The sequence below is a fragment of the Aptenodytes forsteri genome, unplaced genomic scaffold (genome assembly GCF_000699145.1).
Source record: "Aptenodytes forsteri isolate BGI_AS27 unplaced genomic scaffold, ASM69914v1 Scaffold15, whole genome shotgun sequence".
Classification (NCBI taxonomy): Eukaryota; Metazoa; Chordata; class Aves; order Sphenisciformes; family Spheniscidae; genus Aptenodytes; species Aptenodytes forsteri.
This window is the reverse complement of record NW_008795129.1, coordinates 22619648-22635950: the sequence shown is the minus strand read 5'-3', so window position 1 is coordinate 22635950 and position 16303 is coordinate 22619648. Positions and strand designations below refer to the sequence as shown.

Genomic DNA, 16303 nt, shown 5'->3' with positions numbered 1-16303 from the left:
CATGCCCTTCTTCAGAGGGATCTGACAAAGCCCTGCTTCCTTCTTGTTGCTCCCTGCCCCTGGACTGCAAAAGAGTCATGACTCTAAACATTTGGATTTGTTTTATCCTGATTATCTCACACAAATAAATAGTCTGCAGGCATTCAATAGGAGCTTTGTCAAGGTGAGGCATGTGGGATTAGGAGCTTAAGCTCATGAAAAGTCTCCTGTGTGAAAGCTTGTTGGTTCTGTAAGGGCAGAACGTGCCTCGGGATTGCTTTTTGGTGCTCCTCCCTCGTCTTGGTAATAGGCAAATAGAATTGGTTAATACAGATTACAGATTATTAAAATAATGTGATGGTAGTATAAAAGTATTGGAGTGACACTGATTAAAATGCTCTAAAAGTTTTTGAATCTTAGCTGGATGGAAGTTTGCAATGACAAATATTGATTAAAAAAAAGAGGGAAATTCTCTGCGTAGGATAGAGCCTTATTACTGGCACAAGAGCCATAATGTTGTTGAGAAAAGGTTTTTCTAGTTCATGGGAGCACTTTTCAATTTGACAAAATTAAAAATTAATTGTGACTCTTCTTGATAAAGCAGATATTAGTGTGTACACAAGCAAATGACACTGGCATCATGGTGGCCATCACAATTCTCTCTATACCACCCCCTGTAAGAACTTCCCACAGGTGGTTCTCATTCCCTCTGCATTGCACATCATCCTTGACAATATTTCTTGGGCTGTGAGTAAAGGTGACATCTGAAGATGATACAGCATGTCCACAAACCTGCTGGTTACAGGCAACTTCTGCATCACTTATATCCCAGAAATCATCACAAATGGTCCCCCAGGACCCATATTGTAAAATATTTCAACATGTCCTTCACATTGGTTCCACCCGTTCACCAACCTCACTGACATTTCTTTGAAAGAAAAAAAGAGAATTTCCCCAAACCTGGGCACTTCATGGAAAGACAAAATCAGAAACTTATGCAGGTTGGAAGGGACCTCCAGAGGTCTCTGGTCCAGCCCCTGCTTGAAGCAGGTCCAGAGCAGGTTGTTCTGGGTCATGTCTATGAAAGCATTGAATACCTCCAAGGACGGAGATCCCATAGCTTCTCTGGGTCTCTGTTCTGGTGTTTGACCACCTCATGGTAAAAATATTATTTTTCTTTATATTGAGGTGGAATTTCCCAAGTTCTGACTTGTGCCTGTTGCCTCTTGTCCTATTGCTGGGCACCTCTGAGAAGACACTGGCTCCATCTTCTCTGCACCCTCCCAGTGGGTGACTGTAGATGGCAATAAAATCTCCCGTTCACACTCTTAAGACTGACCAAGCCCAAGTCCATCAGCATCTCCTTGTACATCTTGTCCTCCAGCTCCCTGAACGTCTTGATGACCCTTTGCTGGACTTGCTCCAGGATGCCCTTGCCTCTCTTGTATGGGGAAGCCACACTCTTGTACTGGACATGGTGCTACAGATCTGTCTCACCAGAGCTGAGTAGAGGGGAACGATCACCTCTTTTGACCCGCTGGCAACACTCAAAGGGCACATTGTTGGCTCACGGTCAACTTGTCCACTAGGAACCCCAGATCCTTTCCTGCAATGCTGTCATCTACCCAGCTGGCTCTCCGCTTGTACTGCTGCACTTCATAATCTTAGCTGACATTTACTGTCAAAGATATTTTTTGTGAAGGAGGAATTAAGGTGGTACAAAGCAGGTTATAAGATAGACCTCTATGCCATTCTCATTTCATTAGGTAGGTATGAACAAGTGTTTTCAGCCTGCTTAGATGTTCCTTCTTTTCAGAGTCCCTGGGGCAAAGCCATGCTCCTAAAGCACATACCTACTCTACCTGAAGACAGTGATATTCCTGAATAATCCAAGCTCTGCAGCGCAGGATCTACAGCAGTACTGCTCTGAATAAACGTTACATGCAAACTTCAATGTAACTCTGTATGTACAAAGTCAAGCCTAATTTATCCAGACTTAACATTTAGATGGATGTAATTTGGGGAAGTTCTTGACTTTATTCTCTGTTAAACAGTAACAGAATAGAAAAGCTGGTCATCTGTTTAATACCTGGGCTACACTGGTGTATTATCTCATCGTGACAAAAGGATTTACAAATATTCCTCTTCATAAACTGTATGTTGGTACTAAATGACTATATTAGGGAAAATTTATTTCATAAGTAAAATCAATAAAGATATATAGGAGATGAAAAATACAGGGAACTTCAGACATCAAAGAAGCTGCGAAAAAAAAAAAGGAAAGAATGAGAAAGTTCACATTTTTAACAACTTGCACTAAACAAAATGAACAGAAATTATCTATTTACTCACACTGCTAGAAAACCCCCCACAAACCAACTCTCAGTACATTGAAATTTTGTCTTTATAAGGTTATTTATGTTTTTAAATGCATAGTAGCCTGTATTTTGCAAATTAGTAATATGTCTCATGAAGGATGTTTTTCAACATCACATAAGGAAATAGCTAGTTAGTTTCTCTGTGATTCTTTTTAACAATCAGTTGAATTCATTCTTTAGTTAGGAAGCAATGGGAATGGGAAGATGGGTAAGCCTCTGAATGGCATTATACTCTACCAAAAAAAGGGAAATGTAACTGTCCTGGTCCTTAGAGTTTACTATTTAAAGATTTTGACTGTGGAGGCTAACATGTGGGTTATAGTTCTCTCTTAAGAAGATTTGCTGAAATGCAGGAGAATAGTTTGGGGATGTCCTGAAGAGCTCGGCAATGATTTTGGTAGTTTAGTTCCCTTTCACTGAGCACCAGAATCTCAGTCCAGCAGATGTGTACAGCATGCTATTGATCGCTGATGTCAATAAATCAGAAATTATCCGCACAGATGACACCGGCATCTTCCTGACGAAAGCAGTGATTGGCGAACCACACGTTATGGGAGTACTGCCAGAGGAGAGCTTCACCCCTTCGGCACTGCACTTCATCCAGGAGGATTTCTCCTGTGCCATCACCAAAACGAGCTTCTCCCAGAGGTGCAGAACATTTGTTCTGCCCATTCACTGGCCTCAGGGATGATTCTTTGGAAGACAAAAGGAAATTAGATCAACTATTAGAGTGACTGATGTGTTTCCAATGACTCCCGCAGTCTCAGGCTATCGGTGGAAAAGCTTTACAACAGCTTTCTAAGGAGCCCATCAGCAGGGAAAGTGTGCTCTAACCTGCGCTGCTCACCAGACTTGAGTTCCTGTGGTTTGGGGCCTGATTTTAAAGTGTCTTCCAAGGGTGAGGCATCTGAGTGTCCTTATGGCAGTTGCATAAAGTTAGAGTTACACTGACACAATGCCATCATCATCTAATGGGGACTCCAGCACGTCATACTGTGTTTTATCTGGCCAGCAATGGACTAAACAAGGAAGCCGGTGCCCAGAATAGCACAGCAGAAGGTCACTGCCTCCAGTGTTTCACTTACTGAGGTAAAGATTGAATGCATATGGCCCCTTAGGCATTACTTTTGCACTGGAGGCACATATGCTGCGCGGCTTCCAGCTGAAGATCTGCACAGTGAAGACCACTGTGTTACCCCTTGGCTCTGAACCACTTCCAGATTATTACCTGCATTAATTAATATTATTCCCAAAGCTCACAGAAACTGTCACAGAAACTCTCACAGACAAACCTCGCTATAAGGAACAGATCTGCTGACACTGGTGTTTCCAAAGCAGTAGTTCAGACCTAGGCTGTGTCTAACCTCTAGGCTATCACTAACCTGCTACACATATGCAGCTCATCATGCTTTTACCATATGCTCTTACCTGCTTGCTGGGATCCCCTTTCAGTGTGTCATTATATTTTTGTCTAAGCCCCTCCAGTGCACTAAAGAAAATTAATTACTTATCATTATGTATTTTTTCCTACAATGCATTAAAATACAATACAATATATGTGTTTTCTACATTACATTAAAAGAAAGAATTAAAATATTTAGTGGCATCTTCAGTCCTCAAACCCGCTAAACACCCATGACGGCTACTGGTTTGAGTGGGCTTTGATACAGGTTACAAAATTTGCTAATATTTATTTTAGAGGAAAGCACAAGAGAGAGGGAGATAGCACTGAATAGCATAATGCACAGTACCTGACCCCTGCAGACATCCTCTGTGCAGCAGTAGCATCCAAACAGCGGTCAGCATGGGCCTCATGTTAACTGGGTTCCCTAGAACACTGATAAAACATTTCAGAATTTATAAGCATGTGGATTTAAAGGGGTGTGCTCTGCAGTTTGACCAGCCTTTTTTTTTTTTAGTTAGTAATGTCATACAAAGGAGATAATTTTAACTTTTAAAAACATTCTCTTAATTTTTTTGGCAAGGGTTTGTTTATAATACCTTGATTTTTCAGTTACCTTACTTATTGTTTGCAGGCCTTCTCTTCTATGGGACCAGTGGTTAAACCCTCCCCTTGGCATATCCAATGGCAGCCATTGGCCCAAGAGGAACCAGCTGCATGCAGCCAGGGAGAAAATTAGTGATGTCAAGCAAAAAATGATGGCAGACTTTTTCCACCTCTCAGTTTCTTCACTGTCCTGAAGTGGAGCTGGGGGTGGTTGTGCTCCCCCGCCCCCTCGCAGACCAGGCCCCCCTAGCCCATGTCCGGCAGTGGTGGCTCTGCCTGGGGTCCATCAGGGTGGCTCTGTGGCCTGAGAGGGTTGCAAGAATTTGCAGCACCTCCTGTCCTGGCCCACTTGTGCTGTCCAGGAGCCCAGACAGAGCAAGCCCCAGCAAGGAAAGCCCTGTCTGGGGAACCTGTCAGGGCAGAGGTACCACGAGCCAGCTGAGGTCTTAGCCGTATGCTCCCATGGCTCACATAGCCAGGCCCTGGGCACCAGAGCACCTGCAGCTGTAAGCATTACCGGGGCAATGGACTGCCTTATCTGCTAGGAAACAAAATGCTTTTTTTCAAAATGCAATGCCAGAAACCCCTCAAGACTGTACAAATTCTAGTCTGTGTTTCAAACAGTTAATTTTTGGCTTGATCTGTAAGTGTCATCCCAGCTGTCGTACTTCACAGCCTTTGGGAAGCATCTCATGTGATGCCTGGATTAATCCTTGCAGTGTTGGCAGAGAGTAGTCCACTCGTCTTCCTCAACAATGCATTCCTTAGAGAAATACAGTGAACTTTTATGAAAAAAAGAAGGATTGTTTCGCACTGGCAAGGTTCAGATCAAGTGTTTACTTTACATGCACAGTGTGCAGCTTTCAAATGCACGCTGCCCAAGCTGCCCAGGATCTCGAAAAGAAACTGAAGCAACAGGTTTTGGCCACCCTCCTGTAACTGGAGCTTCACAGTTGGCTTTCTGAGCCTGCAACTAGGGACGGCAGGATCCTGCATTTTGGAAAGAAGGCCTGGCTTCACTACATTAATATTAAGTCATGAGCCCTGCCACCTCTTTGCATGGGACAACAGAGCCTTCACATCAACATAACTCAATTTTCATCATACCTCATGCAAAAAAGCTGTGCTTGAATCCAGGCTTAGCAATGGAAGATGGTGGTAACTAATGCCAAATGCTTCAGAAACACCTCAACATCCCCAGCTGAACCTGTGTATAAACCTTTTATAACCAGATAACTTCAGCAAATGAGGAGCCCTCAAGTCAGGGTCCTTTTGTGCTAGCAACTGGTCAGGCACAGAAGAAAATTCAGTCTTTGTACTGAGTGCCTAATTTTATTCAGTGCCTAAATTAAACAATAAGCAGAAGGGATGAGGGAGATAAGGCAAGGAGTAACAAGATCTTGATGTGCACTGGGAAGTTATCTGCATGGTAGGAGCAGGGATGAGAGGGGAGGAAAAAGAAGCAAGAAAGGAAAAAGTCATATAAAAACATAACAGACTTCGTCCCCATCACCAGTAGATGGGTTTCTACTGGACTTTCGTCCCCAACCTAGTAGATGGATTTCAGCCTCCAAGGCTATTAGACAACAGTCATCTGACTGCAACTGTTCAAACCCCACATTTTATCTATTCTATTTAGACACTCACACACACAGAGAAAACTTCCTTAGACTCAACAGGTTTGCATTACTATGTCTGGGGACAAAATACAGCCCTCATAGTCTTCATACAGAAAAAGGAGGAAAGAGAGAGGCCATCTCTCTGAAACTATAGTTAAGTTTTTTAAAACTTGCCCCCCCCCCCCCCCAAAAAAAAAAATGATGACAGTTGTTTAAACTTGACAGGCTTTTTAGAACAGCAGCAGTCCAATTAATTTCTACATTACTGCCTGTGACTAATTCACTTATTTCAGCAAGAAGAAGGAAAAATCTTCTTGGATGGGTACCAGGTGATTCAGGGCAAAAGAGGTGATCCAAGTGTTATTCTAGGAAATGAAAACAATCTCACTCCCAGTGACCCACCTGGGTCACTGACGAGTTTCCTCATCTAGGCATGATTTTGTTAAAATATGTTTTTTGTGTCATAGTTCTTGAGCCTGAGATAGAAAATGTCCTAAAATACACAAGCTGCTGTGAGAGTTTTAATATCTCCTTAGTTTTTCCCAGCTAGATATAAACTGCCAAAACAAATAAAAATTAAATACCCCCCCACCATGAAAATAAAAGCAAACTACCAAAATAAAGAAGAAAAAAAAAAAAAGGAAAATCTCTTCTTGTAACATAAGGCATTTAACAGAAATTGTGTGAAAAATTGTGCTTGGATTCAGGGATGATGGACAGCAAAGGACTGCAATTCTTTTTATCTTGAACTTGTCACAAACAAAGGGCAGTGGTGGGTCAGTCTCAAGAAATGCCTTTGCTGTTTCCCCTGAGTTTATTAAGCGTGGTGGACAATTCAGCAACCCAGCTGCAGTGGCTGTCTGCCTGATTTCCCGTTCAAGGTAGACCCTAGAGCAATCCTGTTAAAAAAGCTTGCCCATGGTTGGTGAGTCTGATGGAGTTATTAAAAAAAATGAAATTATCAGTCAAGTGAAAGTGATCTCCAGAGTATATTCATTTAGTTATTTAATTGGAATTTGGTGGAAGCATTCAGTCTCAGGCATTAAAAGACACCTAAGTCAGAACTGTGAGCAGAAGGTTATGTTTAGCTGCTTAGTTCCGCTTGATGTCAATGAATATCTGTGGGGTTCTATGGCAAGGCATGGGGAGAAAGTAATAAAAACAAGAAAAATTGTGTTTCTTACCTATACCCTGCAAACCCAAATTAGCTATTTTTTCAGCCTCAATCTACGAAACATGTGGATTTGTTATTAACAACTGGAAAAAGAGTCTACCTGCGAGCTATGGGATCCAGAAACAAAACAATGTTTATTTATACCCAATTATAAATATTTTTATAGTATGTTCCTGGGAAGGAGGATTACAGAGTTGAATTATCTGCTTCATACTCCAAAATTAGAATAGAAAGATAAATAGGACACCAAAGCACAGGAAATTCAGCATACAAACAAGCAAACAAGAACTTTGTTTCTGAGCTTTGCTTTAACCCCAGCGCTGGCCAAATAGGTTGCATGATAACACTGGGAACAGCATAATGGCAGGAACCCACAGAGTTTGTACAATCTTTTTATCAAAAAACGTGTATGTATTTGAAACCAAATTGCTATGGATCCATTCTCTTTCCATGAAGAAACCTTCTCAAGTGCCACTTCAGGGGAGTTGTTCAGGGATGTGCAATTTTGTCGGAGTTATGAACATATGCAGCTACATGGTCTGGATATATGTGGTGTAATTCAGTCATTATCCTCTCCCAACACAACTCACACTGCATAGGTTGACACTTGCAAGGGGTTTTAGCATGATGTTGCAAACAACATGTTTACTTGGTGCTGAGATTGTCAGTTGAGTGCATACTACTGAGTGAACAAGTACATACTACATGGTTGAGTAGTGACAGACACGCTAGGAAGAAATTAAATAATCTAATACCAAAGACAGACAGTTATTCAAAGCAAAAACTTGCCAAGTGATGGTTGGTGTGTCTTCTCTGAGGGTGGAGGAGGCAACAACAAGAAGCCTAACTGCAGCCTCCAGAAAGCTCATTTAAAAAGAGCAAAGGCAGTGGCCTCCACACACTCCTGGTTCTTGACATCCCTGTGTTTGCAGGCACCAGCCTTCACTGTGCAGTTAGTGTAATACTGATCCCCCACAAAATGAATAAACAAGAAAACAAAACAAAAGGCCAAATAAAGAATTTTAGTTCACATTTTGGCTTTAATTCTCCGTATTTTCAACTAGGATATGAAAGGCAAAAATCCCAGACCTTGCTTTTCATGTTTTTATGCACCATTGGTAAACATTTATGTGGGATTTGGCTGTTTGCATTTCCAGCATATTTCAGCCTGATTTATGAATGCACACAACACACTCTGGAAGGCTGGGTAAGTCCTGAGAAGCCAAACTCCTCACAATCACAAAGCATACAACCATGGGAAAAATAGAAATTAAATAATTTTATTGTGATCAGCAACCAAAAGTATTAAAAATTGAATAAAACTCTTCCTTCTCAAAAGGAGACGTGAAATGTCTTTCAACATTTAAATGACATTTTGGTGAGACCTGAAATGTCTTCTGACTGAGGTTTGATCTCTTGGATGAGATTTACAGTTTTTCCTGGTTTAGGATGTATGTCAATGGGAAGGTTTCCAATTGATTTGACAAGCCTTTAGGTCAGATTGTGTGGTTCAGCCTTAAATATTGCAAACGAACCACCTTTAACAGCTCAGTATTGTTTGAATTTGGATTTATTTAATCTGGAGAAGTGAAAACTTAATGGAAAAAACATCAATCTTCAAATAGGTAAAACACACCTAAAGAGAAAGGGGAGAAAAATGACTCCCCACGGCCAGGAGGGACAGGGCAAGAACTAATGGGCTTGAAAGCAACAGTGAAAATTGAGGGTAGGCATTGTGAAAAGCCTTTTCAACGGTGATGCTAATTTCAATAGTGAGTCTCATTAAGCATGAGAAGAGGTTGCTTAGGCAGGTTAGGGAAACATCTGTTGCGAAGTTGTTGGGCTGAGGTGGTGGTGCTGAGGGTGCAGAGGAAGCTCCAGATAATGTGCTTTTGGACACTCCAGGTGAGCAGTGGTGCCCGTGGCCGAGGAGGAGGTGGCACGGGGGTGGCTGGCATGGAGGATGGAGGCAGCAGCAGGGACCTAGCGGCTGTGTGGCAAACAGGCTGCAGTGTTCATGGGCACAAGTGCCACAACGTGGAGCGAGAAGGACACCAGGGCTATAGTAGGGAACTCAGGAGCAGGAGGTGTGTGTCATGAGGAGATAACAGAAATGACAGGAGAGAAAAGAGCAATGGTAGTTATACTAAAATGGTTGGGGAACTTTTTCTAGACCTCTCAGGGCATAATGATTTCTGTGCTCTGTTGCTCCTTATCTTTGCAGATAAGTCTATCATCAATGAGGAACCAAGGAGTCTTTCAAGGCCTTCCCTGTGAGGTTTGGACATTTTGTTTTACCTTTGCTGCTAGATTTTGTTTTATTTTTTACCCACCCTTTACAGTTTAACTCCATTAAAATGCCTTGCTGTAGCCACACACACAGAGATGTGCCCAACACTCATACAAAACAGAGATACTTCACACCTCTTCACAGAAGTATGTAGAAGTGTTTCAAAATACAACCGATGGGCAGAAAGTCAAATACTGGAGGGAAAGCTTTCTCTCCAATAACATGGAGAAACACACTGCCTGTAGAAGACACTTATTCCTCACCGGCATGTAGGGGAAGCTCCTGTCACCTTTCCTGAGGTCCTCGCCTTTGGTGCTGCTGTGGGAACAGCAGCAGATGCAGGGCCTGCTTGGATGGGAGAGGATGCTCAGGGACTCAGTCAGCCACCTGTTTTGGTGGGAGCGGAGCGATGGGGCAAATGTGGATAGACAGGTACTTAGGAGTCCCCTGAACAATGTGGGTCATTTTGCTTTTGTGTGTTGACACCCAGGAGAAAGTAATGGAAACTAAAAGAAAAGGCATTTCTGAATCAAGAGTCAGCAATCTGTCTTCCTAGGGCCAGATATTTTCTGTAAATTTGCGTGTGCAGAAAGAAAAAGAATTAGCTCATTCCTTTTGAAGCCTACATTAAGATATTTAGAAATTCCCTATGTAGTATTTCAGAAGCAGGGGCTCAGTCCATCACTTGGCGAATTTTTAATCAAACAGACCACCCTCTTCAACACAGTAAAACATTCATTTGTATTTTAATCACAGAGACTTTAATTTGAAAGACAAAATAGAATTATTGCTTTGTAAACATTCCTTCCTTTGATTTTAAATTACACTCCTCACATAACAGATTACTTCAGCTTGGAAATCTCTGCATTTTATAAATAAGCACAGATCCATTATTGTTTCAATGAGAAATTTAGCATTAAAAACAATACTCAAAATAATTAGAATATTGTATAGCCGCAATTCCAGATGCCATGGTAAGATCAATTTTTACATTTCCTTTCCAGACATGACCTATTACTTCTCCCCAAATTAAATCTTCCTCCCTTTTAATAAACCTTGAAATATTTATTGATGCCTCATTCGTATTTTCTCTCCAGCTCACAAAATTCCGAGGCATTAGATAAATGGTCTTAGAAGAATGTGAGAAGAGAATTAAAGAGGAGAAAAATGATATAATGATTGTACCAAACAACTTGTGACGTGAATGTTGAAATTATTTCTTAATCATTTAAGAGCTGTTAGGGTTACAAAGTTATTCTAAAGCATTGTAACAGGCTAGGATTCATTGTAGATAAAGATATCACAGCTTCTTACAAATGGCACATATGTTACTGTTGTCAGTGAATCATTTTGGCAACTCATATTATGTGTTGTTTGCCCTGTAGTCATTTAGTGGATGATGCTGACCTTTGATCTCACATTATTCCATGCAAAAGCTGTTTCTTCAGTGCAGGCCTTGCAAGAAAACCAACAAGAACAAAAATGACAACTGCCAGGATGGTGACAGCAGTAATGACCGGCACAAGGGGATTATCAGCAGCAGCGGGAACTGCCTGGGGAGGAGGCACAGAAGAATCCAGCCCTGTGAGTGAAGGCGGGGTGCGTGTGTGTGCGTGTGTGTTGATCTCAGTATATTAAAGATCAGGGCACAAAAAGCTGCTGCATTAAAAGGGATGGTTCCCTGATCAGTCAGAAGTAAGCTAACTTCTTATTGATTCACTGCTTTAAACTATTTGAACAGCCTTTATATTAGCAGAGATGGCAACTTAACTAAGCAAACTTCATAAGTAGACAACTGAGGGAATTAAATGTTTCTCAAGAAGGCTGGGAGTTTGCTCCCAGCTGGCCATCACGTTACACAAGCAGACTGGAGCTAATTAGTTCAATGGAGTTATAGCACTAAAATGGGTTACACGCTACCTCTCCTTTGGGGCAGCCAAAGCAGTTATACTTTTTATACATGCAGGTGAAAACAGGGGGTTTTCAAGGTGTTGAAAGAAGAAAAGATTTGTAGACATTCGGATCAGCCAAACAATCCCTTCCTTTTTATGGCAAAGTTAGCAAAAGCAGATTTAAGTGACATGTCAGAAACGCAGAGCTATGGCTTTTCTTGAAGCCCGAAGTAGTCTTAGAGTAAATATGAGAGAACTTTATTTAACTTTACCAGTATTCCTACTCTGAGCATCCCCTTCTCGAAGCTGAAGTGGTCCGACAACCACATTCACTTTTTCCTCGGCAGAACTTGTATCTCTCTTGGACCTATTAATACAGCCCTGGTAGCAGCGGGAGGAATAGTCACCGAGCCTGCACACCACCAGCTCACACTGCAGGTAGACTAACGTATGGCGGCTGATGAACTCAAAGGCATTAAATTTAAACCGAGCAAAGTGGCTGTAGGGGGAGTAGTATGTGGCATAGGAAGAATCTCTAACACATCTAGAAAGAAATGAAACAGAGAATTAGTCTTCATGGATACACACATGTACATTCCTGCAAAAATACAATAGATTAAAACAAAACTATATCATAGCCAGGTACTAAGAACACAATGGGATGAAAATGCAACTTTTATAGCATAGTATAGACTTTTTAAATGTAGACTTAAGTCCTATGAAGCAGCTAGAGCATTGGCAACTCTTTTTTTTCCAAGAGGAGACTATAAGTGGTGAAGAGGGGAGAACAGACTCTTAGTAATGTCTGTGCTATATGAGGCACAAAAAAATGAGTCTAATGCTTGACCTGGTTTTACTAAAACATTTAACGCCTAGGTAAAACATTTAACGCCTAGGAAAATAGATTCCTGCTGCCAGTTTTCACTATCTCATCTCATCTACCTCACTCCCGCTACTTTGAAATTTGCATATAGGACAAGGATGAAGTAAGTGAAATGAAATGTTAGTAAGGTCTAAATGTAATTTCTTATTTCCAGGCTTATACTGTAAAAATAAAAATTCAAAGACCCCTTTTAACAGTCTGTTGATAATGAAATCTATACTAGTTCAGATTGGCTCTATTCTTTTAAATAAATGCAGAAAGGGTATTACAGCTATGCTTCTAAAGACTCAAGAAAGCTCTTACCCATTCCTGATTATATCATAGGCCAGAGTGTTAAAATCATGAGGATCAGGTGACGCCACACATGTGTCCACAAACACGATCAGATTTGGATCAGAGCTGTGAAGATAAGCTTGAAGGTACAAATTTTGGTTCAAGTCAATGTAGTATGGAGAGTCGTGAACTTGCCGCAAGAATGATGAGGAATCATAAAAAGTGATGTTCATGTCATATCTTCCAAACTGATTTTCATTCACGTCTACAGTATCCTCAGCAACATACATTATTTGCATCCATGTGTTCTGTAGCATTTTGCAGCTGATATGTAAGTGAATATTCTTTTTCCTCTTGATTATGTACCCAGAAGATGTAACTTTGATCATGTTGGAATAGTTGATTGTATCATTGTTCTCCTGTTTAACATGTAATTTAAAATGAGGAATTGCATTTTTGTCATGTTCCATGTTCTAAGCTTTGATAGAGTAATATGTAATTTAAAAATGTAGATTCATCTTAAACTATTTAAACGAAGAAGCTTGATGTTGGTCTTTTCTGCTCACACATTGCAAATAAACTTGCTAAGTATGTAATTAAACAGAAATCAGTGGAGAAAAACTCTTTGTTAAATCCAAGGCACAGCCAACTCACTGAACATCTGTACAAAACACCAATTGTGCAGTACACAGTCATCCCAAACCTGCATGGCACTTACAAGACTATGTCTACTTTAAATCATGTAAGGTTCATATAACTTCCTCTCATGCTTTGCTCCCTAGAAGCTCATTTCTATTAAGCATGGGGATTCCCTAAGGCATAGAAAGCTAAAGCACTAAAAACCTCTGGGTCTCGTTGGTTCGCTTCTTAACACTGTGGACCACAATGGCCCTTTCATGACTCTTTTCAAAGCGGGTCCTGCAATTCAGTGCGCACAATGGTGAGCGTACCTCTCGTATCGTCCCACAGCCGTTGTAGGGAATGTTGAATATAACCTCGTGTGACGTGACTGTCGGTTTACAGCGATTGTCGTTCAGGGTGACCATCTGCACTGAGTAGCCTTCAGACTGGAGATAGTCTCTGCTAACCACCGCATGCATGTAGTCTGGCAAGCACAGAAGGGCTGGTAGAAGAAGATACAATATATTAGTGACTTCAGGAATTTGTTAATTGTAATTGAACCAAATGTTTTTTTCTTAATTTAGAAGGTAGGCAGTTCACACACCAACCTATCATATTTCACACGCGTCATTTCATTTCCCTAACATCTTTAAATATACAAAAATATTTATTTTGCAAACAAAAGCAATAAACAGGCTTGTCCATTGAGGAACACCGACCGGGAACTTACTAGTGTTGTCATCTGCTGGAATGGAGAAGTAGTGAGCCTGAAACCCTCTGAAAGTGTATCTAGAATCACTGTGAAAGCGAACGGTCATCATGTTTGAAGAGGATATGTACGTGGGAAAGGAACCTGAACAAAGTCTCCCAAGAAGCGGGGAAGAGTGTGGAGGCCCGTCATAGACTTCAACGTAGTCATACTGGCATCTGCCGCTTTGCATCCTGGCAAACAAATGTCAGCACCTTGTCAAATGCATTTCAGAAACTCTGATTTGACTGCCTAACGTGATAAAATCTTTCAGCACTTAAAGTTCTCACGGCAGAGGTTTTATTCATTATGTATGTAGCTGTAGCAGAAAATTGTGAGCAGAAAATACTACAGTAATCCAGATTTCGTTCTGGTCTTCCAACTGCTGGATGTTATTGAAAGTATCTTTAAAATTGGGAAGGTTGCCTGTTTCAAATAAGTTTTCAAACTTCTCAAGTAATTTTGACTTTGTTATTTGCCCAGGAAATCAATGTTTTACTTACGCAATATCTCTAAATGTGAGCATAACACGGAAATTGTTCTCTACTTGTAGTTCCCACACACAGTCAGCGTTGTTTGGATAACCTCCAGGGTAGAACGGACTCTGCAGCATCCCAGAGGAATTTGAGATTGAGCCACCACAAAAATAAGGTGCTGCAGAAAGAAATGGAGGAGAATTTACTTACAGTAACCTCTACAAAATTGTACTTGAGCTGTATGTTTCTCATCCGCAGCTGCTGAAAAGCAGGTCTCCTGCTGACTGTGGGTGATATTCTGTACGACCCAAATCAAAACAATTCTTTTTTTTTTTCTTTAGGTTTATTTTCATGTTGGATTTGGGATTCCCTGTCACATCCATGGTGTCAGACCACCCTCTTCAGGCTGGGCTGGTAACACGTTGATGCTTTCTGCTCTAGTCTCTCCTTTCTGCAGTCGAGGTCTGATTCTGGGAGGTGTCATGACAGTCAAAATGGAAGTACCTTCCTGAACAGACAGCATCCCCTCGGTTACTGTGCTGCTTCTCTTTATTCCCCTAAGGACTTTGGAGGATAAATAAGTTGCAAGTCTTCTAGGAAACTCTGCAATTTTATGGAGTCAGACTGAAATAAGCACTCCAGACTGCTGGGCCAAGTCTTAAATACATCTCATTCCTCCTATAAGCGTAGATGCAAAAAGCTTTCATGTACCTGCCAGCACGAATGACATATAATTCTTATGTTAATCCTAAAAGTTTCTTATAGGAAGCTGAGCACAAGCTCTGAGCTTAATTCCTACAAGATGTGATACGTAAAGGCAACAACCCCCCATTTTATATTCCTGCACAGGGACACCTCCCCAGTGCAGCACACTCCTCCCTGCCTCAGGATTTTGGGATTCTCAGGCTATTCCAAGCTTGGGAGCATCAGCTATATCCAGACACCGCCCCTTCCTCTAATCAGACTGGATTGGCTCTCAGGCACCTTCACTTTCATACTATTTTCTACTGTGAATTGTCAAGCTCTAAATCTAAAATCTGCTTTCTAAGGCAAAAATAGCAGGCTGAAGACCATAACAGGTCTAGTAACCAGAAGAGCCAAAAATTACACATTGCAATACTTGAACACCACTCTGCCAATACTGATGTATGTGGTTAAAATTTAGAGATTTAGACTACACTTCCTAAGCCTTGAAACAGCTGAAGAGCCCAGCGAGGAAACGGCTTACCCACAGCCAACCAGTGTAACTACAAGATAAGCATCACTGAAGTGCAAGGGGATATCACAGCCTTTCTAGAAATTATCAAGCAAGTTTCAAGTGATATTGCCATAGAAACAAAAATCAAATTAAAAAAAAAGCCCAACAAGGATACAGACCACAATTAAAAAAGGTGAGAAGAGCCACAGAGCATTACCTGATGGAGGTGTCGGAGTGGCCAGAGCAGCTGTGGGGGTGGAGGAAGAAGAGCCACAAGTGAGACGTGTTGCTCAGGAGAAAGATGCTGGGGCACAGACATGGCCCCACCTTGGGGCATAGGGTACCACAAAAGGCATCGTGGCGAGGAGGGGATGGGGACACGGGGGACTGGGCACAGGGGGCCATAAGCTCCATGGGAGAGCCGGTGGCCTCCGCTGCCCACGCACCTGCACAGATGACGCCGGCGTCCTCCACGTGCCTGCAGTTGTGCACACCCCAGCCATTGTGCACGGGGGGCAATAAGCCCCATGGGAGAGCCGGTGGCCTCCGCTGCCCACGCACCTGCACAGATGACGCCGGCGTCCTCCACGTGCCTGCAGTTGTGCACACCCCAGCCATTGTGCCTGCACATCTGGAGGGAGGGCTCGTCCCCGCGGCACTGCACGTCATCCAGGAAGATGGGCCCGGAGCCGCGGCCGAAGCGTGCGCTGCCCGGGGCGGCCGTAGCCTGGCCGCAGCCCAGCCGCCGGCACACCACCCGGGCC

The 16303-nt window shown here is 42.1% G+C and overlaps 1 protein-coding gene across 1 annotated transcript in view; it reads right to left on the bottom strand.

Annotated features, from left to right (window-relative positions):
* Positions 1 to 2838: 2838 nt before the first annotated feature.
* The window catches only part of DMBT1 (deleted in malignant brain tumors 1), a 66213-nt gene continuing 52748 nt past the window's right edge, over positions 2839 to 16303 (bottom strand). The window contains exons 18-24 of the mRNA XM_019471651.1: positions 14979 to 14984; positions 14369 to 14546; positions 13848 to 14059; positions 13447 to 13619; positions 12527 to 12915; positions 11613 to 11884; positions 2839 to 3050 (exon numbers count right to left, since the gene is read on the bottom strand). Coding sequence (XP_019327196.1) covers positions 2839 to 3050; positions 11613 to 11884; positions 12527 to 12915; positions 13447 to 13619; positions 13848 to 14059; positions 14369 to 14546; positions 14979 to 14984 — 1442 coding nt within the window. The remainder of the gene's footprint in view (positions 3051 to 11612; positions 11885 to 12526; positions 12916 to 13446; positions 13620 to 13847; positions 14060 to 14368; positions 14547 to 14978; positions 14985 to 16303) is intronic.